This window comes from Oncorhynchus tshawytscha, linkage group LG12 (assembly GCF_018296145.1).
Source record: "Oncorhynchus tshawytscha isolate Ot180627B linkage group LG12, Otsh_v2.0, whole genome shotgun sequence".
NCBI lineage: Eukaryota > Metazoa > Chordata > Actinopteri > Salmoniformes > Salmonidae > Oncorhynchus > Oncorhynchus tshawytscha.
The window spans coordinates 35,242,463-35,267,788 of NC_056440.1; the positions used below are offsets into that span (position 1 = coordinate 35,242,463).

Here is a 25,326-nt window from a genome sequence, read left to right on the forward strand (position 1 = left end):
TTATGGCACCTATTCACACCAAGAGAGGGCAAAGTGAAACCAGCTAGGTGAGGATTCATACCTTGATGCCCTTCAAACTAACACTTGTTAGATCTCAGTGGCTCACAAATCCTCTCCCTGCTTAGGGTAGAGTCCCAACCTCAGACACATAACTCAAGTTAGAATTCTGCTCAAGTTCATCCAGGTGTTCCCCAGATGTCGTTGAAAGGTCTTGCCATCACAGTCCAGCCCTATTCTGGACACTGGAAGAGGTTCCTGAAGCACTGGAGCTTTTACTAGAGGATGGATGATGGTACTTCTCGTCAGAGAGAAATGTGAGTGGGGGTAAAAAATACATTTTTTTAAATGTTTCAGATGAACACAAGCCCTCAGACTTTGCAGCATCATTCAGAGATGACACTCTTGTGCCCCCCTGGCCAGTGGGACCAGGCAGGCTATCCTCACTCCATCGCAGTCCCTCCACCAACACTACCAGCAGTCCTGTCTGTTGTCACACACACCCCCCTCCCTCCATATGTCTGCCCATTTACTCATTCCTGTGCATAACCACCATTCAAAGTGCTTAGCATCTCACAAAAAAATACCTAATTCACCTTCTCCACTACATCCGGCATTGCGGGCCTATATACATGAAAATCCATATTTTGCAACACACACACGGGACATTCTGCAGCTCCTTGGGCTTCTCAGCAGTGTGCCTGGCTGTGTCAGTGGCTGGCTGGCAGGCCGCGCCCCTCCCAGGTCCTTAGTTGGAGCTGGCTGTGATTGGTTCCTCCAGCTCCATGGGGTTGGGAGTTGTATTGATCTGGAGGCTGCCATAGCAGGTCTTACACACACGAGTGGGCTCAAACAGCTGCTGGCTTGGCACAGGGATCTTCTGGTCGCAGCAGCTGGCACAGAACACATTCCCACAGTTCCTACAGGGTGGAGACAGAGGCAGCACAGGTTCAGCCTCGCTCACAGAGGGGCTGTTTAGTCAGTGAGTGGGTATGAGACAAAAACCCAAGCATCATTTAAGAGTAAGACCCTTTTTATCAAAGGTGCATGATCTTTATAACCATCATAACTTGTAACAGTGAGGCCCTGATAAGAAACAGTATCCTCATCGATACCAGTACAGAGCAATGGCAGTCTAACATCAGGGATCAATATTGTTTGGCAGGTCAGCAAATCACACAGCTCAACTTAATAATAATGAAATAAAATACAAATAAATGTATTATCTTCAAGTAACTAGTCATAAGGTAACTAATGCAGAGCTCATACCATGCATATACTTCGCAAGTAAGAACATGCTGGTCTCTCACACACCACAATGGCAGCATTCACCTGACTGGCTGCATTTCATAGGGGAAATTCTACTTTCCAAGTGGTCCCGAGAGTATATATAAACACACTAAAATCCCCCTGCAACATTTATATCCAGCCTGGTCACATCATGTCTTAAAGCACTCAGCAGACTCCTGTAGCATGCTGAGGGGAGAGATGCAGGGGGCAGCACTGTGGCAGGAAGTGAACAGGCCTAGGTACAGAATAATGAGGTGCTATTGGGGGGAGGGGTACCATGCTCCTGCTGTTCTGTACCTTCTTAGACTAGCGGCTCAACACTTAGGTCACCGATTAGATGTTTCCAGGTGGAAGTATTGGTGAAGGGACTAAAATCCTCAACCTTCCACTACAGCACACTCCCTAAATGCACCCCTTGCACTGCCACGAAAAACAGGTGTTGTTAAATCATCTTTTCAGACATCTGCCTGCCACGCTCAGCTTCATGCTCATCCGTCCAACGGGACCAGAAATGAGCGGACCATCAGGGTCATGTGAGAACCATCTGAGCTTCTTGAAGAGAATACTGCCAACAAAGAGACTGAGTGGGGTAAAGCCATTCAGTATGGGGTGGGGGTGGGTTAGGATGAAGTCAACCAAAAAGGTGGAGCGATGCAGGATTAGAGGGAAGGTAGGTGAGAGGGGAGAGAGGGGACAGCGGAGCTGTATCTCACCAGGCCTCTTGGACATGCTCCCTGTCACTGTGGAGGAGAGGGGGAAGGGGGGGGTAGAGAATGGAACAATTGCAAACATCAGAGATTGGCTCAGACCAGGCTCACAAGCCCTCTCATCTAGTCCGCACTGCAAGGACAGGCAACAGGCTACTTTTCTCCCTACCACACTCACAGATACTGATAAAACCCCTACTTTCCCCGTTCCATATCTAACAAACTCTACACTTTGTTATAGGCCACTCCCATTTTGGCTCGGATTCAAAAAAAACTTTCCTTTACCATGGTCTTGACAACACCAGTAGCACAGGGAATGAAAAGGTCTGTCTTGAATGGCCTTGATTTGAATGATCGCATTCAAATAATCACTCAATTATACCATATAAGTCTGCAATCATCCCTACACAGTGTTACAATAAGATTGTCACGTTTACAGCTGGGTTCAAAGCCAAAATACCTTGTCACAGCTCAACTTAGCTGCACCAGTTTGCCTAACAGGGAAAACACTCAACTTAGCTGCACCCATTCAGGCTACGATGAGGCATTGTGAGGATTGTGTGAACAAAAACGTTGCGGGGGAAACTAGTTTGCCGACTATGGATTAGCAAATGATGATTTTAAACAAGTAGGCCAAAAGCACTGATAAAGCATATTGATATGCGGCTTTTGGAGCAGCGTGGAAATGCATCTGGAGCGGCATCAAAATAGCAGTGGCAACATGTTGAAGCTGCCCCCACATAACAGGAAGTAAAGGATAGCAATGAGGAAATGAGAAAACCAAAGATGAAATTCATTCATCTGACCTATGAAGAAAAAAAAAATGAAATGTTTGTCTTCTATAACAGAACGGTAATGATAGAATGACAACTTTCATTGTCATTTATCAGTGCCACCTGCGGGCATAATAAGGTAAATCACATCTGCAAACCAAAAAAGACCCATACGGAACAAAAGCATGAAACTCAAAACAAACTGAAATCAACAATCTTGAACTGAGGTAGTGTCTCCTTAGCCAAGTCTCAGATGTGATAGCAGTGCGTCTGAGGGCATCCAGGGCCTAGTTAAAACCATAGCAAGGATAAGAGCCTGTGGTTGGTTACCTGCAGTGATGCTTCCTGGTGGCGAGCCAGAACCTACTCTCACACCCGTAGCACTGAGCTGCCAAGTGGTCCGGGTACCAGCGGGTCACCTGCAACAGGCAGCCAAATTGAAGTTCTCAGCTAGCATCTCTACAGCCACTATACTCCATCACTCAGCTTCCACTCCTTATACACGTCCCCTAGTGTATCATCCAATTCGGCCAGGCAGCTTACCTCCGTGTCATTCTTATCCACCTGCTCCCAGCTAGCCTCGGAGAAGAGTTCTGTGCTGCAGCGCGACAGGCAGTTAGCGTCCAGGTTACACTCAGAGTCTGTCATTGAGGTCTGAGTGAGAGGGAATGAGACAACTCAGCATCTTTGTAATTTCACATCTTACTAAAATAGTCATAATTAGGTGGTTCTCCTCTCAAATGTCTAGATCCTCAAAAGTTCTCTACTTCTCACAAATATAACAACAACAAAAACTCCTCAGCGTTGTCAGTCTGATCAAGTAGTTTGGGAAAATTCTGACTCAAATCAACTCTGTTACGGCAATTAACTGAAAAGTTCTCCCTCTGCAGGGCGAGCCTGGGTCTTACCACTTCGTCTCCGATGTCTCCGTTGATCCTGAGGGACGCTGCGTGGTGATGGCTCTCCAGGCGGCTCCACAGCTCCTGCACCTGCTTCTTCAGCATATCCACCTCCATCTGGTGGCCTGCCTCAATCTGCCTCAGCCGCTGCTGGATGGTGTCCATGTGCAGCGTCAGCCCGTCGTCGTCCAGGTGACTGCGGGCCGGCTGTTCGGGGCTGGGCGTGGCGGCACGGCGCCCCAGTAAGGTGTGGAGGCAGCGGTGCTGGGAGCAGCTGCCCCGGCGATGGAGGGTCAGGGAGCTGCAGGAGGCCAGGGAGACCTGGCGGCTCAGTTGGGCCCGCTCCCCATTCACCTTGGCCCAGTGAGGGCCACCACAGGACTCCCCCTCTGAGCTCTCGCCATTACATAGACCCTCCCTGCTGGGCTCAGCACTCAAAGACTGGAAGGTACTGACAGAGGGCCGCTTGTGTCCTCCATTTAAAGTCCTGGATGCCCCCTGCTCTGGCTCTGCCTCCCCGTTCACTCTCCTGAGACAGGAAAGTTGGCTCCTGCCTTCAGTGCGGGGCTGGGGGCCTGGGCAGATGGGTGCCTGCACTGGGGCCTCTGGCCTGCTGCAGGCCTCTTCAGTCAGAGTCTCTGTGGAACTCTCCATGAGGGAAGACCTCTGGTCTGCCTGCACCAGGGCCTCCGAGTGGTGTCTGCTGGACTCAGGCTCTAGTGGGAGGAGATACACAGCTGTCTCTGGCTCCTCTGGTGTCCTCTCTCCAAAGCCATTGGTAAAAGTTCTAGGGGCAGCGGGGGCTGGCTGGGCTGTGCTGGGGGTAGGGTTGTGTTCTGGCTCCTCCTGGGCAGTACAGTTCTCCAGAACCTGCTCCACCAGCTCCTCTGACTCCCACCTCTCTAGGGCCTCCTGCTCCTCTGGAACATCCGTGGACACATCGGTGGGTAAGGGGGGACTGGCTGGAGACACACCAGACTCTTCAGGCTCATCTGTGCCATTCCCTGGGTGATGACCATTAGTTATAGTAGTCTCAGCCCCATTGGCGTTAGCTTGTTTATCAGTCTCAGCATCACTTGCCTTGACCTCTTTCTCAGTCTCTGTTCCATTAGCATCGATCGGAGATCGAGCCACGGCAGCAGTAGCGTTAACCTCTCGCTGAGCCTCAGCACCAGCTTCCTCCTTCGTTGCCTCCTGGAGAATGTTCTCCATCTGTCCCTCTGCCACAGCTAGCTCAATGGACAGCTCTATTGCTTCTCCTGCTGCTACTGACCCCTTGGAGGCTCTGTCTCTCAGCTCAGTCTGCTGGCCTTCAGGGCTGTCCTCCAGCTCAGAGTCGTCCATGCCTGCCTGAGGCCCTGCTGCTATAGGCTGGCCGTTAGCCCGCCCATCCTGTTCCTGAGCTCCCCCTGCGTCGGGCCCCACAGCAATGTTGAGCTCCAGAGAGCGCCGGTGGTCCTGCCACTTCTCATTCAGGCTCGGGTCACTGGAGCGCCGGTTTGGGGCCAGCGAGCTCCCCAGCTCACAGGCGCTGGGCAAGTTATCGAAGGAACGGGTCTTCGGACGTCTTTCGAAGGAGGAAAGAGGTATTGAGTTGATTAGCATGTGGGAAAAAACAGCCTTTCATCCCTAAACAATGGCTCAGTGTCTTTGAGTTCTCATGATTGAAGCTGAGGTTGGGTATATAATCAACTAATCACTACAGTGTGTTCAGGATTAAGACAAGTATGTCCACAAATGGGGAAAATATGGAGCGAAGCATAGCTCAAGTGATTGAGAAGATGTAAGATTAGCATTGTAATTAAGCGATATCCCCATGAGCCGATCATCAAGGGAAAACTAGACAGTTAAGCTTGCACAGAAAATAAAGTATGGAAGGAATCCAGCATTGTTTTTGAACCACGTCCTCACCACAGTTATCGTCAATAACAATGGTCACAAAAACAAAACACTTTGTGGTATGTTGTAAACAGCCTTAACCCTTAGCCTACAATTTCTGCGGGCCCGCCGATATCGCCCTTCCGCATCTGCTGTGAAAGGTGGCAGAGCTAGAGCAGTGTTTGACAGATCACGAGACTTCCCGAAAATCGGTCTTCTCACAAGTCTGTAGCGTCCGAAAGGTTTGGCCTACAAAACTAATATGACTACTATTATTATTATTATTATTCTTCAACGCGTCTCTATTGGCTAATAGCAGTAACGCTAAATTCAATGTTTCAAATATTTTTTTGATTCCTTAAAAAGGGGTCTTAAAATTCTAAATCAAATAGCTAAATGACACTTGGTATGACCTTCTTAAAACAATACCCCCCCAGTTTAGACAGGGCTTAGAATTTAGAGGATTAACTGACACTGACAAAAATCAAGAGAGATAAAATAAGCAGAGGACAAAAATCAGTGCATCTCCCAGACAAATCATTGAGCGAGTCAAAAGCAGTTAGGCCAGCTGAGCAGGTTATGCTGTGGGGCCCTCAACCTGGGTCTACCTTATATGAGGGAGGAAATGGCCGAGTGGCAGGCTCACCTGCCCAGGGGTGTGTCTTCTGTGTTGGCACCTGGCACCACAGGATACGGTGCACACGACTCATCAGAGGGGGTGGTGGGGGAGGAGCTGGGCAGGTAGACTGCCGTCCACAGCAACAGGTTACGCACGTGACACACAGGGTGGAGCACCTACAACAACAGCCACAACTTTAGATATAGAAGGGGCTTGTAAATAAATACGTGACAGAAAACAATATTCACACTTGAGCAAGCAAGGCAAAAAAAAAAGTACAACGGCAACTAAGCGGCCACAAAAACACAGTTTTAAATAGATAAAATGACATTGCTTAGGTCTAGGACCGTGAACAGTTTAAGTAGACAAATATAAGTTATAGCACTCCAGGGTGTTCCCTAAAAGTCCCCCCATTGTATCTGAGGCATGGAGTGAATGTTCCAATATGAAAGGGGTGAGCAAACAGAGCTCAGACATACAGTCTCGGAGTGGGAGGAGTAGAGCATGTTCCTCAAGACGCGGTTGGCTGGTCGCAGCAGTGACCACACGGAGCAAGTCCTCTCCCGAACGCGCCTGTCCTCTCTCTCCTTCCCACTGTTGCACAGGAAGGTGCCAAACAGACAGGAGTAGGAGTGCTGCACCATTTTCACCTGCACACACACACACACACACACGTACGTAGGAGCATGCTCAAATCCCAGGTATGATCATGATAGTTAAAGTAAAAATTCTATGCATCTCTGAGCCTAAAATATTACAGCACTCTCCATGGTAATTACAGATCCCGGTCTCACAGCCAGATATAAAACAGTAACTCACTCCAATAAATGACTAATTCACACTAATCCAAATATAAACATTTGAGTTGCATCCAACTCTCAATTCTCAGATTCTAAATGACTAAGTGAGTTTGATTCCATTCTATTCAGGTCTCCTCACCAGAAAAGCCTCATTGAACTCAAAGGAGCATGGGAACTGTCTTTGCAGCTGGTGCACACAGTCCAGCCACTGCAGGAACACCGGGCAGCGCTCGTTCAGATCCTCCGAATTCTCCCCGTGGCCACAGCGGTCAGCAAACTTATGACCAAAGTCCAGCCACTCAGTCTCCACCAGCACCTGGAAACCCTGCAGAGAGAATATATCAACAGTTAGAGGTGCATTTTAATTCAAATAGGACAATACGGGCAAATATGTATTTCAGCCAACCATGTAAATGTGCCTCTGTTTATGTCTAATTCAGCGGTTCGCAAACTATGTGGGGTCGCTCGATATGAAAATGGAGTCGCAGGAGAATTTCCAAAATCGTGTGAGAAAAATGTTATATACAACAAAAAAAAAGAAGACCATAAAACATGTCAAAACAAAGAAAGTTGCACACTCCATGTATAAACTCCAGGCAATTGAATGGTTATTTACCAACGTTTCGGCATCCCTGTGCCTTCACTGTGCCTTCACTGTGCCTTCACTGTGCCTTCACTGTGCCTTCACTGTGCCTTCACTGTGCCTTCACTGTGCCTTCACTGTGCCTTCACTGTGCCTTCACTGTGCCTTCACTGTGCCTTCACTGTGCCTTCACTGTGCCTTCACTGTGCCTTCACTGTGCCTTCACTGTGCCTTCACTGTGCCTTCACTGTGCCTTCACTGTGTCAGCACCTCCACACAAACTATTATTCTGGGTGTGTGCCAACGCATGTTTTTTTAATATACAAAAAAATATAACATCATCTTTGTATCTCAAAAACCTTGTAATGTGGTTAACCTTAAATCTAAATCTAAAAAGAAAATTCAACCAGAAAGTGCCCTTAGATCAAAGGAAAAGGCCACACTTCACTGTTGCACTTGAATCATTCCCACGGTGAATGGCTAACACATATGGAATCATGACATAACCAAATAAACTTATGGTAAAAGACCAAGTCTATATTATGGCAAAAAAAAGCTCAAATAAGATAAAGTAATGATGGACTGTCATTTCTCGTAAGACATGAAGGTCAGTCAATCAAAACAATTAAGAACTTTGAAAGTTTCAAGTGCAGTCACAAAAACCATCAAGCGTTATGATGAAACTGGCCAAGGAAGATTCAGAGTTAACTCTGCTGCAGATAAGTTGATTAGAGTTACCAGTCTCAGAAATTGCTGAGTAACATACACATCTCAATATCAACTATTCAGAGGAGACTGCGTGAATCAGGCCTTCATGGTCAAATTGCTGCAAAGAAACCAATACTGAAGGACACCAATAAGAAGAAGAGACCTACTTGGGCCAAGAAACACAAGCAATGGACATTAGACCGGTGGAAATCTGTCCTTTGGTCTGACGAGTCCAAATTTGAGATTTTTGGTTCTAACCGCCGTGTCTTTGTGAGACGCAGAGTAGGTGAACGGATGATCTAAGCATGTGTGATTCCCACCGTGAAGCATGGAGGAAGAGGTGTGATGGTGTGGGGCTGCTTTGCTGGTGACATGGTCCGTGGTTTATTTAGAATGCAAGGCACACTTAACCAGCATGGCTACCACAGCATTCTGCTGCGATACGCAATCGCATCTGATTTGCGCAGAGTGGGACTATCATTTATTTTTCAACAGGACAATGACCCAAAACACACCTCCAGGCTGTGTAAGGGCTATTTGACTAAGAAGGAGAGTGATGGAGTACTGCATCAGATGACCGAGCCTCCATAATCACCCGACCTCAACCCAATTGAGATGGTTTGGGATGAGTTGGACCTCAAAGTGAAGGAAAAGCAGCCACCAAGTGCTCAGCATATGTGGGAACTCCAAGACTGTTGGAAAAGCATTCCAGGTGAAGCTGGTTGAGAGAATGCCAAGTGTGTGCAAAGCTGTCATCAAAGGGTGGCTACTTTGAAGAACTTAAAATATATTTTGATTTGTGTAACACTTTTTTGGTTACTATATGATTCCATATGCGTTATTTCATAGTTGATGTCTACACTATTATTCTACAATGTAGAAAATAGTAAAAATAAAGAAAACTCTTGAATGAGTAGGTGTGTCCAAACTTTTGACAGGTACTGTACTTGTCGCAGGATGCTATTCACGAGCACATATTGTTCTGTCTCACAATTCCCGACTATGAAACGGCACAGGGGATGTTCAGTGTGCCGATCGGGTATATTGACGAAAAACAGTTTCCATGGGATCGAATGATGGGCTTTGCACAGATGCGGCTCCATCTATGGCGGGACGGCAGGCAGGCCCCTGCCCTCTAGTTATTAATGTCTCCCTCTGCCACATGGACGCATTGTATGATACGCCGAGAGAAACTAGCAGCAAGAGCTGAGCACAGAACTCAGATATACTGCAATAGGCAACTTTGATTGTAAACAACATCAAAACATATCCACTGCACGGACGCCTGTTTGTCATGCTCTGATAGAACATTGCAAAACTATTTCACACCGAGGCTCGGTGGTTATCAAGGGGGAGTGTTGCAAAGACTTTTCGCTTTGAGAGAAGGACTGTTGTCATTCACAATAGATGTAAAAATAAAAAATAAAAATATATATATATATTATTTTTAAAGGATTTTCTTAACTTTGTGTAATGAAAAGACGGTCTCCTTGCCTATGTAACAGACATATTTGGGAAACGCAAGCATGCATGGGAAATACAAAAACATTCTACAGATGAGTCACTCGATTCAGAGGAAAGAATTCTTATTGGTGGAGAGTCTTTCAAAAGTCAACCATGCCCCTCTTCCCTCGGCTGTGCATGTTTCTAACAAAAAAACAGCACCAAGTGTCCCACACGAGTGGTGACTGCTCACCACAGAGGCTTGGAAGAGCACTTTGGGACCTACTTCCCAATCCGTTTGACTGTGATCCTGGCTCAGCTGACATGCCGGTAAATGAAATCGAACAGCTGATTGAGCTGTCATGTGACCGAATACATTCACTGGTCACTACGGATGAGTTTTGGGTCCTGACTCAAAAGGGAATACCCTGCAGTCTCCCACTGAGCATTAATGCAGCATTCAAAACAACTGGGAAGTCTAAACAAAAACAAAAAAAACTAGCTCCAACTGGGAAAAATAGTTTTGAACGGTCATCCAACTCAGAATTCCAACTCGGGAACTCGGGCCTCTAGAAAGAGGTCCAACTTTCCAACCTGAAGATCACTGACGCCATTATTAGACGTCGTATTTAACAGAGTTCCCAGTTGTCTTGAACGCACCGTAAAACTCATGGTACCCTTCACCAGCTTATATCTGTCAAACTGGATTCAATGCTCTCGTCTGCATTAAAAGCAAATATCGAACCAGGTTGGATGTGACAGCAGAGATGAGGTGCGCACCCTTCGACCACGCCCCCTGATGACTTTGAGAAGCTCCGATGCAACATGCATCCAGCACACCCATCTCATCACTAGTGGTGAGATCAGACGTCAGACCGCTGGTCAAATGATTAAATCAACCTAAAATTATCCTCTTCAAATCAAGCAACAGGGCCCAATGATCACCCCAGCCAGCCTACCTCAATGGTGCGGTAGTATGGGTCCAGCAGCAGCTTGGACAGGGCGGCGATCTGGGGCGTGCGGTCCCATCCGTCAGAGCAGTGCACCAAAACGGGCCTGTGGTCGCGGTCCACAGCGTTCACAACCAGCAGGGCCGCCTTCAGCAGCAGAGACAGGTGCTGCAGCCACTTGGTGCTCTCCAGAGCAGACAGCCAGCTACAGAGAGAATGGCATCATCTCCTGAATACACAGCTTCACTGTAGTGTACACAAACCACTCACATACACTCAGTCCCACCAAGCACTAAGCACTGACTTATAAACACCACTCCCCATCTTAGATAAAGACAAACTAAGGACCTGCTCCAAGTGTAATGAGTAAAGAGGCTGTTATACAAATGAAACATAACAGGGTGTTTTCAAGCTGTCCCAAATGAAAAATTTGCATCTTTAATATGTCTGAATTCTGTTCTGAATTCTGTTTGGCCATTGTCTTGTCTGAGTAGTTTCAACAGTGTGCTCTTGCTTCAAGGGAGTCATTGTGATTCAATTACAAAACGGCGGGTGGAATCTCTGAGTTCAGATGGAAAGAGATTGTTTACTTTGGGGCTGGGCCAGCTCTCCCTAAACCAAAGCCAAATGTGTGGCCTAGGCCAAAACACAGCTGGAGTTACTACAGTTACGCCGCCACCATGACAACAAACTGGAGTGGGGTAGGGAGTTGCTGCTTGTGTAATACATTTTGGACTGTGAGCCCAATCTTAACGGAGCTCCACTGCAGTGCTAGAGGCAGAACTCACTTGGCCGGGTCGGGCATCTGGGTGCAGAGGAAGCGCAGGGACTGGAAACTCTTGCGGATGGAGTGGATGTTGGCCATGCCCATGAACACTACCTCACAGTTGGGGTAGTACTCTGTATGGAGTAGGACATGGTGAGAGTCCGTTTGTGGTTAAATAACACATCATTACTACCAAAACAACTACTTTAGTGCAGAAAAATAGTGCGGATAGTGAGTTAGGACAGTTGCTCTGTTGGCATTAAGTTGACAATAACCTGCTTCCGTGCAAAACCATCGACCTCAGTCTACTGGAGCCACTGGCTCAGAGATGAGCCGTCTTACCTGGGCATTCACAGCCCCCTCCCTTGGCTCTGTTGGCCACAGCCGCTGCATAGGACCTGGCATCCAGGATCAACAGCTTTTGTGGCTGGATGGCCAGTGTCTCCACCTCCGAGCTGTTCGTCAGGGACGATTCTGACAAACAAAGAGAGACAACAAATTAAATCTCTGCATAGCTTGTAACAGTCAGTATTATCAAATGACATTTATTTTTATGTGATATAAATCTGATTGAACATAAATCAAACACCCCACATGACAGTGAACCTGCACTGAGTTATGTGGTCTGCTCTCTCTGAGTCAAAGGCCCCTCACTTTACCAGACAAGCCACATCGCTTAACCAAATGTCCACAGCAAAGCCACACAAACAGATTGGAAGGTGCTGCTTCAGCACTGTGTGAGGTACGTGTGCATGTCAAGGACTGACCGAAGTCTGTGTCGACGAGGTCATTGGTGCCGTTGATTTCATTGGTTCCGTTGGTGTAGGATCCGATGGCCAGGTGTTTACGGGAGCTGCCATCTACAGCACAGGCCTTGGCGATGGACTGGACCAGGTGCTCGTCGTCTGCATTCCTCCAGCCCCACCAGCTGACCTCCGGCTGGCCGCAGCGGGCGATCACAGCCCCCGTGCTCTGGTGCCTGGAGGAGAGGAGAGGCATGGGACAGTCAGGAGACAAATAACTGAGAAAAAAAATGCACTGAAAAAACAACATGGAGCAACACTGATCCATTTGGCCTCCAGAGTCAATAACACCGTCTCCTGTGAGAGGATTGGGTCCCCCCCAAAAAATGACTTTTGCAAAGATAGAATCCCCCCCTTTACTCATGCAACAAACCTCAAGGTGAAAGGAGTTGTCCTTGCTTTGCATTGTATTCACAGACAACCCCGTTCTTCCTCACTCACTACAAAGACCGACAGACCCACCTGAACACCACAGCCGGGAATCTCTTCCAGGAGCGGAAGGCTGCCACATTCTCCAGCTCCTTGTCTGTGATCCAGGCTGGCACCAGGAGCTGCTGTGGATAGCTAGAGCATAGCCTGTCAACGCCAGAGGAGAGAGGGACAGTGGTTAGAGCAGGAGCACAGGCTGTGTGATGCCTCTAATAAGCCCCTATCACCAGACACCTAATCCCAGGCTAGGCCCTTATCTACATGAGGCTGATTATCAGTGGAGGACAACAGCACAACCAGCCTTGTATCACACACAGAGCAGTGTGTGCAGCAGGGGGACAGTAGACGGTCATCACGGCACTACCCTGGGCGGCCTGGTAATCAGATCAGCCCTGTAGGATGCAGGCTGTTAGCGGGGGCGGTTGGCTGCGCATACCTGAACTTGCTGTTGATGTCGGATATCCTCCAGGCGTTTTGAGTGTCAAAGCCCATCCTCTCCACCTCGTTCTTGAACCAGGAGGTCACATGCTCTCCTAACGGGCACACGGGGAAACAGAGGACACGTGAGGACTTATGTCTGTCACCAATTGAGTAGAGGTCAGAGGACACCAGTATCACCGCCAGCGTACCTGGCCTGCACAGCTCCCCCTGCTGCTCCTTCTCCCCGGCGTACACGCCCACACACCAGGCATGGAAGGCGAAGGAGAAGAGGTCCTCCAGGAGAGACGGGGGCCGGACCGCAGCACTCAGCCGCTTCAGCCACACCTGACACTGCTCCAATGTAGAGAACTGACACCTGGGAGACAAGCAACACAATCATAGACCTAAACAAAGATAGTTTATTTGAGAGAGAGAGAGAGAGAGAGAGAGAGAGAAAAATAAAATAGCGTTTGCAACACGCATGCATCGTTTCAGTGGTCTTACCTGACGACCTTACAGTCCTTGCAGGTGACATGGAGCTGGAACATGTCACGACACTCCACAGTCTCTATGAGCTGCAGAGGGACCTGGTGAGAGAATACGCACAGACACAGGAACAGCAGAGTCACACAATCTCCAAACCAGCAGGCTGAATTTTTTCTCCACGCTCACACAAATAAGCTAGCTTCAGGGTCTAGGCCTAGATGTGCTCAACATCGGAACAATGGGCCATCCTAAAAGAAGTTAGCAGAACTCACAATCACATGCTTGTGCAGCACCAACACCCACGAAATGTCTAAATTCAAATCCAGTTGGTAGGCTAGTTAGTGTTTCGTGTCAACTGTGATAATGCCGATCATGCCGGGAATGCTATAGGCTACACCACTGTCACCATGAAATCCATCTGAGCACATGCTGTACCTTCACACCTACAGCTGCAAACGTAAGCCAGCGGCATTAGTTGTCAAAGTGTATTTTCCAGGCGAAGGTTGTGTCATTTTCACATCTCCTCGAATACTGCCTTCTGATTTGATGTTCTTCCATCGTTTACTGATTCACTATGTAAAAGTGCTGGATCCTAGTGCAGTAAATTCCCACACACTGTCTAATAAACACCCTAATCTGATCTAGGCAAATACCGTCAAAACGACATTAGATTCATTCATGTTTTGAACAAGATGTTTGAGCAGATTTTGAAGAGTCTATAAAGAAAAATGCATACTTTGACTAAAAGTTTCACCCAAAGCACATTTTATTTTCTGTAGTGGCTCTGAGAGTGAAGCTAATGCTGTGTCACAACTCCAACACAGTCCAATGACATGCAACGGGTTAACACACACGTCGCCATGATGTCATCCAGCCCAGTCTGGGCACCACACTGGGCATGCAGGGGCTGCTGGGTAGGCACTTACTGACACCTCACAACTCTCACTCTGTAGTTCAAAACAGGAGAAAAGAGAAACTGAATTAAAGCCGTGTCTCTGTTGAGCCTGTTGACTGTCCACAGATTCCTTAGTCTCACATCCCACAGCTCTGTTTTAATTCCTGCTCTGTAATCTACAGCTCCAATCTGGGCCACACAATGAAATCAACGGCCTGCCTCACTGAGTTCTCTCGCTCCATTCTTTGCGCCTCCCGCCCCCACTGGCAGATTTGTGAGCGATGAACCACAGCCATGTGACGCCAGCGCTTTACCATCCTATCCAAATGGGTGTGAAGAGAACGCGCACTCTGTTGCATGGAACACAGTGACAGTTCGCTATAATACAAAACACATGATTGACTGACTGCAACAATGGCATAAAACCAAATAGGTCGGCTACGTGGTAAGAGCTGGAACATTCTAGTGCAGATCAGTACACTGTTAGTGTGGATGTGACTGGAACACAAATAGATTGTGTGTGACATAGGCCTACATGTTTTGCATACCATACACTGTATCATGCTAATCCAAAAGGAGCAGAACCTGCACAACAAGGCTGTTTATTACTATAGTACTATTATTACAGTACTATTGCACTATTACTATGGTACCATTACTACAGTACTATTACTGTACCATGTCAGGATGGTGAGAGGAAGTAAAGCAGTGTCATTTGTTAGAAAATGGAGGGAATTGTCCATAAAAACAGCGTAATGCTATGTTCATTTCAAAATCACCACACATTGGTAACAAATACAATCTCTATATAGTCAACATGGCAAAAAGGGGAAGAGGATGAATGTGTTGTGCATCACTGACGGGATTGTTGCAACCATGGCAACGGCAAGTGGAAAGAGAAAAGCTAAGGACCGAGTGCAAAAGCAGACCTGCTAAGAACAGTCTCGCGGCACCGCTACCAATGACTATCTATCACCAAGTCCATCTAAATGTCCTCTCCAGACAGTCTGCCTGGCCACCACAACAGTAGTGGCATACTGTCACTGGCCCCAGCACGCAGTCTCCATTCATAAAAAGTCTCAATACACAGACAGACTGGAGACAATAGGGTGTCACTGTCCTGGCCAGCTGCAGAGTTGCTTCAGACACTGTGAAATTAAACTGTGTGCTTTTCAACTCCCTAGCCTTCACTTAGTTAGTCAGCAGTACTTACGTTGACGATGGACTCTTTGAATTTGATGTGGAGGCGGTATCTGGACATGGCGATGATGGCATCCTCCGCTCTACCCACGTACTCTGTGAACTCGCCATGCAGCTCGGGAAAGGGCACCTGCCACCATGGGAGGGAAGATATCAAAGATCAAAGGGCACAGAAGCAGATCACTTGAAAAGGAGGTGCCATATAAAAACACAACTATGTGCAGACATGACCATTACACATACTTGACACACGTATAGAAATGACTTTGCGATAACTGGCATGACTTGTCATCGTGCTAACCAGCCCAGACATCTAGTGTTCTCACCTGCAGGCTCTCCTCCTCCAGGACTGGGGGCTTCCTGGGGAAGATCTGATTGGCCTGGATACATTCCATGCTCTCCTGCCCCTCCTCCTCCTGCCACTCAGAAAATGTGTAGTTGATGATGTGGAATATCATTACCCATGTCTTGTAAAATAACTCAATAGTCCACTACTATCCCCATTCACCGGTTACAAGCACCTTCAACTGTAGCCATTCTCCAACCACTCACAGATTTAACCTCAGTTTTCATACCTCTAACAGTAACTTCACTGAATAGGATTTCAAATAGCCAATGATGAAGCCAAAGGAAGATAGAGTGTTGATGCTAAAACAAACTCTCAATAGGTGTGTTGTCTTGAATCATCCCTGTGCAATCTCAATTCTCCACACACACACACACAAGTCCACTGCTAAGAGTGCCTCAACTCTGGCTGACAGCCTGGCATGACACTAAAGCGGGTCTGTGCAATCCAGTTCTGAGCCAGAAAACAGACACCGGCTACAGAGCACACTTCGCCAAGTAGAAAATATCATAAGTAATCTATTTACAACCAAGTGTGTTTAAAAACAATCAAGGACCAAATTGAATTTGGGTATCTAGATCCATTCAACTGGTATCCATTTGCAAACTGTCTGCCCCCTTCCATGCTATAGTGAGGAGCTCTTAGATGTTGCATACCTACTGCCCAATAGAAGGTCAGCATATCTTAGAAACCTACAGAGGGTTTATTTGATGGGAATGTGTGGCATGAACACAGAATCAGTTCAATTATTGTTATTCAGGGTTCAAAAAACAGGGGGCTGGAGCCCCTGAGCGGTTAGGTTAGGATCGTCTATGAGTCCAGTGACAGCATGATGGCACTAGTGCCAGGGACAAAGAGAGATTAGGGTGGTCCATAGACATGACAGAAAGGACAGGGTCTGCTACCTCAGCCCCACCAACCAACCAACTGACCGCTGTCTGGGAGCCAAGCTGACAGTGTCCCGTCTGCACGGCTGGGGTAACACTTTGCAGGGGCCAGCCAGAGGGCAGGCACAGGAACGCATAACAGACACAGGCAGAGACACACATACACATCAGCGATTGACAGTAAAGTCTGAAAGGCACTTGACCTTCAGGCAAATCACTTGCCCCGCGCTATAGGGCTACTCCTAATGTCAATCCTGGCAGACATACACACATACACCCGGTCAGAGACACACACACGGTCACACACACACCGCCAGACACGCTCTTTAATGACTGACCAGGGTGTAATACTGCTCCATATCCCTCAAAGGCTTCCAGTCTAAATAAAAGATACACTCCCGAGGCATCAGACAGGGTGAAACTTTGACTGTGCGTCTGATGCAACCATCTGGCTACCAGTAAACACAGCTGATTAAAAAGGCTGACAATCAATTGAGAGTTCCGATTATGCAGACACATACAGACAGCAGCTATTCTGTACTGGTAGACAGAAAACGCCCATGATCAGGATGCACTTTACCATGGCCCCTGTGAAGGAGTGTGGGTCACTGGACAAGGAACACATGCCTTCCTCACTTGACCCCAAATCTCAGTCTGTAAACAGTGGAAGACAGAGAAAGAAAGGTGCTGTTAATGCTTTCCTACTTCATCTTAAATAACAGAACAATCTCATTTGATTTCTCCACAAACTGGAACCTAGTCTTTTCATTTAACGTGCATCTTATTCCAGTGACCACATGGATGAGAGTAATACCCCGCAGTCGCTGGATTTGGAGGGTAGGGCACACAAACAGACATTCTGTGTCACGTGTGGAACATTTCATACAGACCAGAATGTTATTTTCAACGTCACTTAAAAATGATAGGAAGCTCAACAAATTGCCTAGTGAGAACTGTGGTGTGCACCGGTTTTACAACTCACCAAAGAGAACTAGCAACAGATGAGGTGCTATCCTGATGATCCCGTTGTGAAAATCTGACTTAGAGTGAAGACATTGAATTCTGTAGGAAAAGAGAGAATATCAAATGAGTTCTAAGGAATGAATAAAATGGTTAACTTGCTAACGCTTCTAAACATTGCAAACTGCTTACTTTTCACTGGAACATTCAATCTACAATAGACCCTTTCATTCCCTGGTAAACATAGCTGTGCTGGTGGTTATAGTAGACTGCAAGTAGGTGAGAGACACCACAAACATCTGGGGAACGGAAAGACGTAATGTACCTAGTACACTTTAGCCACAGTTTACTATGCTCATCAATCAACACAAACATCAATGTTACAGTGAGACTCTTTAAATTAAAAATACACAAACTGTGCTATATTTCATGCACAGAGCATGACAAAAATAAGACTGCCAAACATTTCATATTTAGGTCTAGTCATAAATCATTTGGTTAATGTGAATAAAAAATAAAAAAAAAGACAGATTTTGCAAGAGACCGGTTCATGTCATCTTTAACTTGAAATAGAAACTGAAAAACTCTCTCCCAGATGGTGCTGTAGGTCTTGGCTGAAGACCAGGTCAAATACTACAAGGTCCCAAACCAACACAGAACCAACAAACCAACTGTAAGAGCATGGTGTCAGAACCAGCTGTGAAACAGAAATCCATCTCTGCTCTTTGTACAACAGAGCAATTTCACATTATTTTACATTGCACCTTCATTGTCTCATCTCTGTTCAAGATATGCAACCTACCTGCAGGCCCACAAAATGCTTGTAAATGTCAGAACCTGCAGACTGAAACCTGATCAAGGGAAGACAGTTGATTGACAGGTTCAGGATCACACACACACCACCTCTGGAGCATGCCATTGAGTTTGACCTGTCTAGCAGTGACTAGACAAAATTCCCAGTGCACCCAATGCGCCCTTTCTGAAGCGTAGAACCTGAACCAACTTTTAATGGACAAAAATAAACACAACATGCAAGAATTTTTACAATTTTTCAGAGTTAGAGTTCATATAAGGAAATCAATCAATTGAAATAAATAAATTAGGTCCTAATCTATGGATTTTACATGACTGGGTGGGGGCGCAGCCATGGGTGGGCCTAGGCCCGGCCACTGGTGAGCCATGCCCGGCCACTGGTGAGCCATGCCCGGCCACTGGTGAGCCATGCCCGGCCACTGGTGAGCCATGCCCGGCCACTGGTGAGCCATGCCCGGCCAATTAAAATGAATTTCCCACACAAAAGGGGAGACAGAAATACTTTATTACAGACAGAAAAATACTCCTCAGCTACCCCTAGTAGTTTCGGTTACTAGTCCAATGCTCTAACCACTAGGCTACCTGCCGCCCCAGGGATGGATTATCTTGACAAAGGATAAAACACTCACTAACAGGAATGTAAACACATTTGTGCAAAACATTTGAGATGAATAAACTTTTTGTGCATCTGGAAGATTTATGTGATATTTTATTTCAGCTCATGAAACATGGGACCAACACTTTACATGTTGCGTTTACATATTTGCTCAGTGTAGATTGAGAAGACCTAGGCTTGGCCTAAAGGGAAGTCATTCTGTCACTTTACTGAGCGGTAGCAGTGCATGCTCCAGAGGCACCCTGCTCCTCCCTGCTGGCACTGACTGATAAAACGTATCTATGTCACACACACTGGCCTGCAGACACACACATCAGCATGTTTACCTCAGCGGGCTCGTGACCCATGACCTCTGCTCAGTCTGGCTCTGTGTTCAGAGTCACACAAGGCAGGCTAAGCCCCTTGGTCCTGTCATGTGACTTCCATGCATCTAATCTGAACCTGCAGCACTCAACCAAAGGCTTAAACCATCATCTCTCAAAGTGAATACTTCCACTCTCTGTGACATGAAGAGGATATGAGGTCCGGCGTGGCTCAGTTGTTAAGAGCATGGCACTTGTAACGCCAAGGTTGTGGGTTCCCACAGGGGACCAGTACTAACAAATATGAAAATGGTTGCACTCACTCTGGATAAGAGTGTCTGCTAAATTACCAAAATCATGAGGAAAGAGAGACAGGATCTGTGTAAGGTTATTGGGGAAAGTGAAGGTTGAGGAGTTGCATGTGCATAAATAGGTCTAGCTGTAATGCTGACACATAGTCCTCATTATCAAAATATATCTATCCAGCCGAATAAAATGTATTTATTTTAGAGTTAAGAGCATGTCCTGTGCCTGGCTTTAGCTGGGTGAATCACGAGTGATCTATAACTTTCCCAATACTTGCACTAAAGGTTACGTATTAGTAATAATTAATCCAATCATAAACTTCCAGATAACGTTGTTGATGAACGTTAGCAGTTTGTCTTGACTGTTTTCTTTACAGATTGTTTTCTGTAAAGATTGTTTTCTTGACTGTTTTCTATCTTTTAGATAGCAAGGCAATGGGAATATAAACTATCACCTGGCATAATGTTAGCTAGCTAGTGCAAACTATGTAACGTTCGCTAACGGCCTCAACTATAAGGCGAAAAGAGCTGTAGAAAAACAGCCATTTCAACAAACATAATTAGATAGTTATCTAGCTAACTAGCCAACTCAAGATTAACATTAGTTTGCGAGAATAATCATAAACGTACGATTAGCTAACTAGCTGTTTTTTAACTCCGAATATCCATTCTCTGTCAGTCACTATCGTCGACGCACATCACGGCCCTTTACTACGGACCATTTTACCAGACTAGTCTGTAGTACTAGTTAGCCAAGTCACGTTAACAATTTGCCATATTTTTCCCTGATCAATCATACCTAACGTATCAAACTGTTTACACCAGTTTTCTATTTTAGCTAACGCGTTAGCTAACTAAGCGCTAGTTAAACACATTCTATCGAAACAATACGCACGTAACCTAGCAAGCAGCTAACTAACGTTACGCTTTGATAATGATAGGTCGCTTTATGATTTTGATGTGTTGCTGTTTGGATACAAAGCAGCTTTGCTTCGTCTTCCCCTACAGTTAGTTACTCATCGTAGCTACTCAGTCAGCACTGGCAATTGCTAGCTAGCTCTCTGTCTGCCTGGAACAGTTTTTGTTGTTGTTATGAGATGGAGGGCGGACCCCAAAACCGAGGCCTCTGTCAAAACACACCGAAGCAAGGAGACAACCGGCGTACTCACCATGTATAAAGCAATGAGAATGGAAATGCCAAATCATTCAATTGAAGATCCGTGCACCGGGTTTGCAATAAACTACACTTTAAGAAATACATACAAGTCATATCCGAGGACACTTTCAATCTGTCCGGTAGAAGAGCCAAGTCGCCATCGCCGCGATTCTTCAACCTCAGAGTGTCTGCCTCAACCCAATATTCTGCGCGACGTGGACGCAACGTAATCACGTTTATTTGCATATGGGTGGGACACGCAAAATAACCACGCGAGGATGTAAACACATAAATAAATACAAGGGAAATGTACACGTTTTTAAACCTAATTCTACGATCTTTGTTTACATATATCTAAACTTTACATACATTGATAGTATGCCTTATACTACCAGAGAGAATGTAGAAAACCAGCCATAACCCATTTTCCTTGTCTTATTGCAGCGTTCACGTGCTATCGGAGTTATCGAAAGCTCCTATGTTCCCAGTGGGAAATTTCCCCAGAACGATCCTGCAAATCGGATTTATAAGTTGGAAACTCTGAGAAAATGTTCTTACTCGATTTGCCGTTTCACCACTGACCTTTTACCTTTTCAACCAAAAATGACAACAAATGAGTTTGACTATTACAACCTTATTAATATAGATACTGTAGCTACGTTGACCACATTGTCAATGTTAAAGAAGCTAGTTACTTTATTATTTGCAATGTTAGCTAATTTATCAGGTGTGTGTGTGTGTGTGTGTGTGTGTGTGTGTGTGTGTGTGTGTGTTTACAGAATGGAGACCAATCTGTGAAGCCTGATAGTGGTAACAAAAAACACAACACACATAGGATCTTATACAATAATGTATTGGATGATGGCTTGATACATATGTGAATGAAAGACACTTAGCATATTTGTATCCATTCTTTAACAGGTTCCAATGCCTTGAAACATGAGATTATCTGTTTTAACAGGTTATGACATTTCTTTTGACTAGAGAGGTGGGGCCAGAGGCTAAGATATTTAAGAGGTCTACTCTTGTTAGCTCACTTTTGGAACATTAGAGCACATATTGTTAAACAACATTTGAAATCCCTTTATGAACAAAACCAAATCTCATAGACGGTAAATCACTAATACAATCATATTCTTGCTGACCCAACTATTCTAGCACTTTACACCTTTCAGTGACGGAGGTCAATTTAAAAAAGATGCAAAGCTTTGCATTTCCCCTTACCAGTTTAAACAAAGCCCTGTGTCAAACAAATCACAATCTATGACAAAGGCCAGAATAATCATGATGCTTAACAAAACCTAATTTCTAAATGTCTGCTTTTTGGAATTCCCCAACTTATTCACATATTAAACCTGTCTCATGAATACTACAAAGAGTCCACTCAGTCAGTTGAATATAATTTCACACACTCTCTACAACATTTAACCAGTGGGTAATGGGTAAAGGTTTTACACCTCCACATTGTCTGTCACCAAAACTGCCAATTGCAACATGCATGGGATTCACCAGTGTAAAAAGGGAGAAGTGCCGAGTCAATGTCAATGTGCCAGAACAATAATACAAATCAAAGTATAATCCCTTTCCAAGTGACCAATATAAAATTGCATGCAAAATTCAAACAATGAAATGAGGTTTACGTGAAGAGGTAAGTATCCATAAGGATCAGTGTAAATCCATTCATTTTCATCCATTTATTATACTGAACAGAAATATAAACGCAACATGCAACAATTTCAAGTATTTTACTGAGTTACAGTTCATATGAGGAAATCAGTCAATTTAAATAAATTCATTAGGCCCTAATCTATGGATTTCACATGACTGGGAATACAGATATGCATCTGTTGGTCACAGATACCTTAAAAGAAATGGGCCTCAGGATCTCGTCACGGTATATATGTGCATCAAAACTTTCATCAATAAATGTAATTGTGTTCGTTGCCTGTAGCTTATGCCTGGTCATACCATAACCCCACCGCCACCATGGGGCACTCTGTTCACAACGTTGACATCAGCAAACCGCTCGTCCACATGACGCCATACACGTGGTCTGCGGTTGTGAGGCCGGTTGGACGTACTGACAAATTCTCTAAAACGATGTTGGATGCGGTTTATGGTGGGCATTCCTGCAGTCAGCATGCCAATTGAAAGCTCCCTCAAAACTTGAGACATCTATGGCATTGTGTTGTGTGACAAAACCGCACATTTTAGAGTGAACTTTAATTGTCCCCCGGCACAAGGTGCACCTGTGTAATGATCATGCTGTTTAATCAGTTTCTTGATATGCCACACCAGTCAGGTGGATGGATTATCTTGGTAAAGGAGAGATGCTCACTAATAGGGATGTACAAATGATTTGTGCACAACGTTTGAGAGAAATAAGCTTTTTGTGCGTATGGAACATTTCTGTGATCTTTTATTTCAGCTCATGAAAACAACACTTTACATGTTGTGTTTATATTTTTGTTCAGTGTAGTACATTTTTCTCTGTAAGACAAGGATATCTCATACAAGAAAAGTAACTTCTAAGTACTCCCATATACAGTATCACTGAGACAGAAAATTAGGTGTTAAAACAAAGGAAAGTTCATCATAGTTTAATATGGGATTTCCAAATTCCCCTATTTCATCCTTAGAGGTATATAATGTCAAGCACATATACTTTATCTGCTCAGCAAGTATGGAAGAGTCAATTCTGTCAGGATGTCAGCCATTTTATAATTATTCCTCTCCTCGTTTGCTTCACAAAAACCATTCGATTAAATGACCTACTTCTGAACATTGTCACCAACGGATTACAAAATAGTCTGCCATTGTTCTCAAAAACCAACCACTAGTTTTCCATGTGCATTCCCATAGTTAAAACTTCCATAATCCCATATAACATATGGCAGAAGAACCATCCTGTCTTCTGTTTACTTCTGATATTATATTAATTCATTATTGTATTGACCAGTGATGAGAGTGACTGGTTCAGTAAAGCTTTAAGAAGCAAGACTACCCTGAGAGAAGGTCGAAATCATGGGCAAGCTTGCCAGACCAGAACTGGCTCATATGGGATTGGTTAATAGATCTGTACACTCCATTTCAATATAGTCAGGACATTTTGTTCAAGAACATATGATATCATTTTCAGTAAATGTGTAATATTTATATATCTATACATACAATCCAAATCCTCTGAACTAGTAAGACATGTGCAAGTGTTTACTACCAAATTGAACAATACAGTAAAGGCAAAGACTTGTGGACACTAAAAGTTAGGATCATTTCGATATTGGAACTTTTCATGAATCCTCACAATTATTAATATCTAAGTGCTGTAAGTAGTTCATACACAAGGTATTGAATATCTATTAAAATCGTTCAGAGTACCAAACAGAAGCAAAATATAGAAGATATTAGCAAACTGCAAGCATGACAAAACTCATATTACAGACACAATACAGTAGTGGCCAGCGGCAAGCATAATATGAAATAATTGATTTAATTTTGTGTCATAGAATGTACTTTCAAACCGAATTCAACGTAGTAGAATTTTGATGAGGTCATATTGTATCATGTTCTTTCCATCAGGACTTGTATCCATGCTTACAGATTCTTATTCCAGTCAGATAGAGGTCGAACAAGAGAGAAACTTGTTGGTGCTCTATAGGGTATTGTGTCTTTCTACAGTATGTTATCATCAAGGAATCAAACCAGAGATGTTTGAATGACTCAAGACTGTGTTAGCCCACTGAACTAAATGCTAGGTGTAGCACACAGTAAGCCTAAACCAGAGCTAAAGTAAACATTACATTCTCGGGCACTCATTTATCTAACAGTCAATTTCCCTTGCACTCACAAGTGCACAGATACAATACAGTATATTTACAAAAGTATGTGGATTCCCCTTCAAATTAGTGGATTCGGCTATTTTAGCCACACCCATTGATGACAGGCATATAAAATTGAGCACACCGCCATGCAATCTCCATAGACACACATTGGCAGTAGAATGGCTTTACTGAAGAACTCAATGACTTTCAATGTGGACCTGTTATAGGATACCACCTTTCCAACAGGTCAAGTTGGCCAAATTTCTGCCCCGCTAGAGCTGCCTCGGTCAACTGTAAGTGCTGTTATTGTGAAGTGGAAACGTCTAGGAGCAACAATGGCTCAGCCGCGAAGTGGTAGATCACACAAGCTCACAGAACAGGACCGGCGAGTGCTGAAGCATGTTAAAATTGTCTGTCTTCAGTTGCAACACTCACTTCCGAGTTCCAAACTGCCTCTGGAAGCAACGTCAGCAC

At 45.2% G+C, this 25,326-nt stretch overlaps 1 protein-coding gene across 3 annotated transcripts; it reads right to left on the reverse strand.

The window, feature by feature from the left end:
* Window positions 1–413: 413 nt before the first annotated feature.
* mtmr3 (myotubularin related protein 3) lies at window positions 414–21,243 on the reverse strand. 3 transcript variants are annotated; one of them, XM_024439006.2, is made up of 21 exons: window positions 21,045–21,243; window positions 17,862–17,941; window positions 17,460–17,533; window positions 15,973–16,062; window positions 15,660–15,776; window positions 13,570–13,652; window positions 13,275–13,441; window positions 13,082–13,178; window positions 12,679–12,792; window positions 12,181–12,392; window positions 11,756–11,887; window positions 11,436–11,547; window positions 10,657–10,852; window positions 7,103–7,288; window positions 6,643–6,813; window positions 6,191–6,339; window positions 3,676–5,233; window positions 3,311–3,421; window positions 3,098–3,186; window positions 2,001–2,027; window positions 414–917 (listed from the first exon to the last, which is right to left on the reverse strand). In XM_024439006.2, the coding sequence occupies exons 3-21, from the start codon at window positions 17,502–17,504 to the stop codon at window positions 746–748; spliced, it is 3,828 nt and encodes a 1,275-aa protein (XP_024294774.1). In that variant the 5' UTR covers window positions 17,505–17,533; window positions 17,862–17,941; window positions 21,045–21,243; the 3' UTR covers window positions 414–745. The 3 variants fall into 3 exon arrangements, with proteins under 3 accessions (XP_024294774.1, XP_024294775.1, XP_024294776.1); XM_024439007.2 differs by lacking the exon at window positions 2,001–2,027; XM_024439008.2 differs by lacking the exons at window positions 2,001–2,027; window positions 3,098–3,186.
* Window positions 21,244–25,326: the final 4,083 nt, after the last annotated feature.

Bases quoted from the DNA above. Each gene is read 5' to 3' on its own strand.
- mtmr3 (XM_024439006.2), bottom strand. From the start codon at position 17,504: ATGTGTTCCTTGTCCAGTGACCCACACTCCTTCACAGGGGCCATG. The intron at 13,179-13,274 runs GTACGCTGGCGG...TGTGCCCGTTAG, and splicing joins GGGGGAGCTGTGCAGGCCAG to GAGAGCATGTGACCTCCTGG. The intron at 918-2,000 runs GTGAGATACAGC...TCCACCCTGTAG, and splicing joins GAGCATGTCCAAGAGGCCTG to GAACTGTGGGAATGTGTTCT.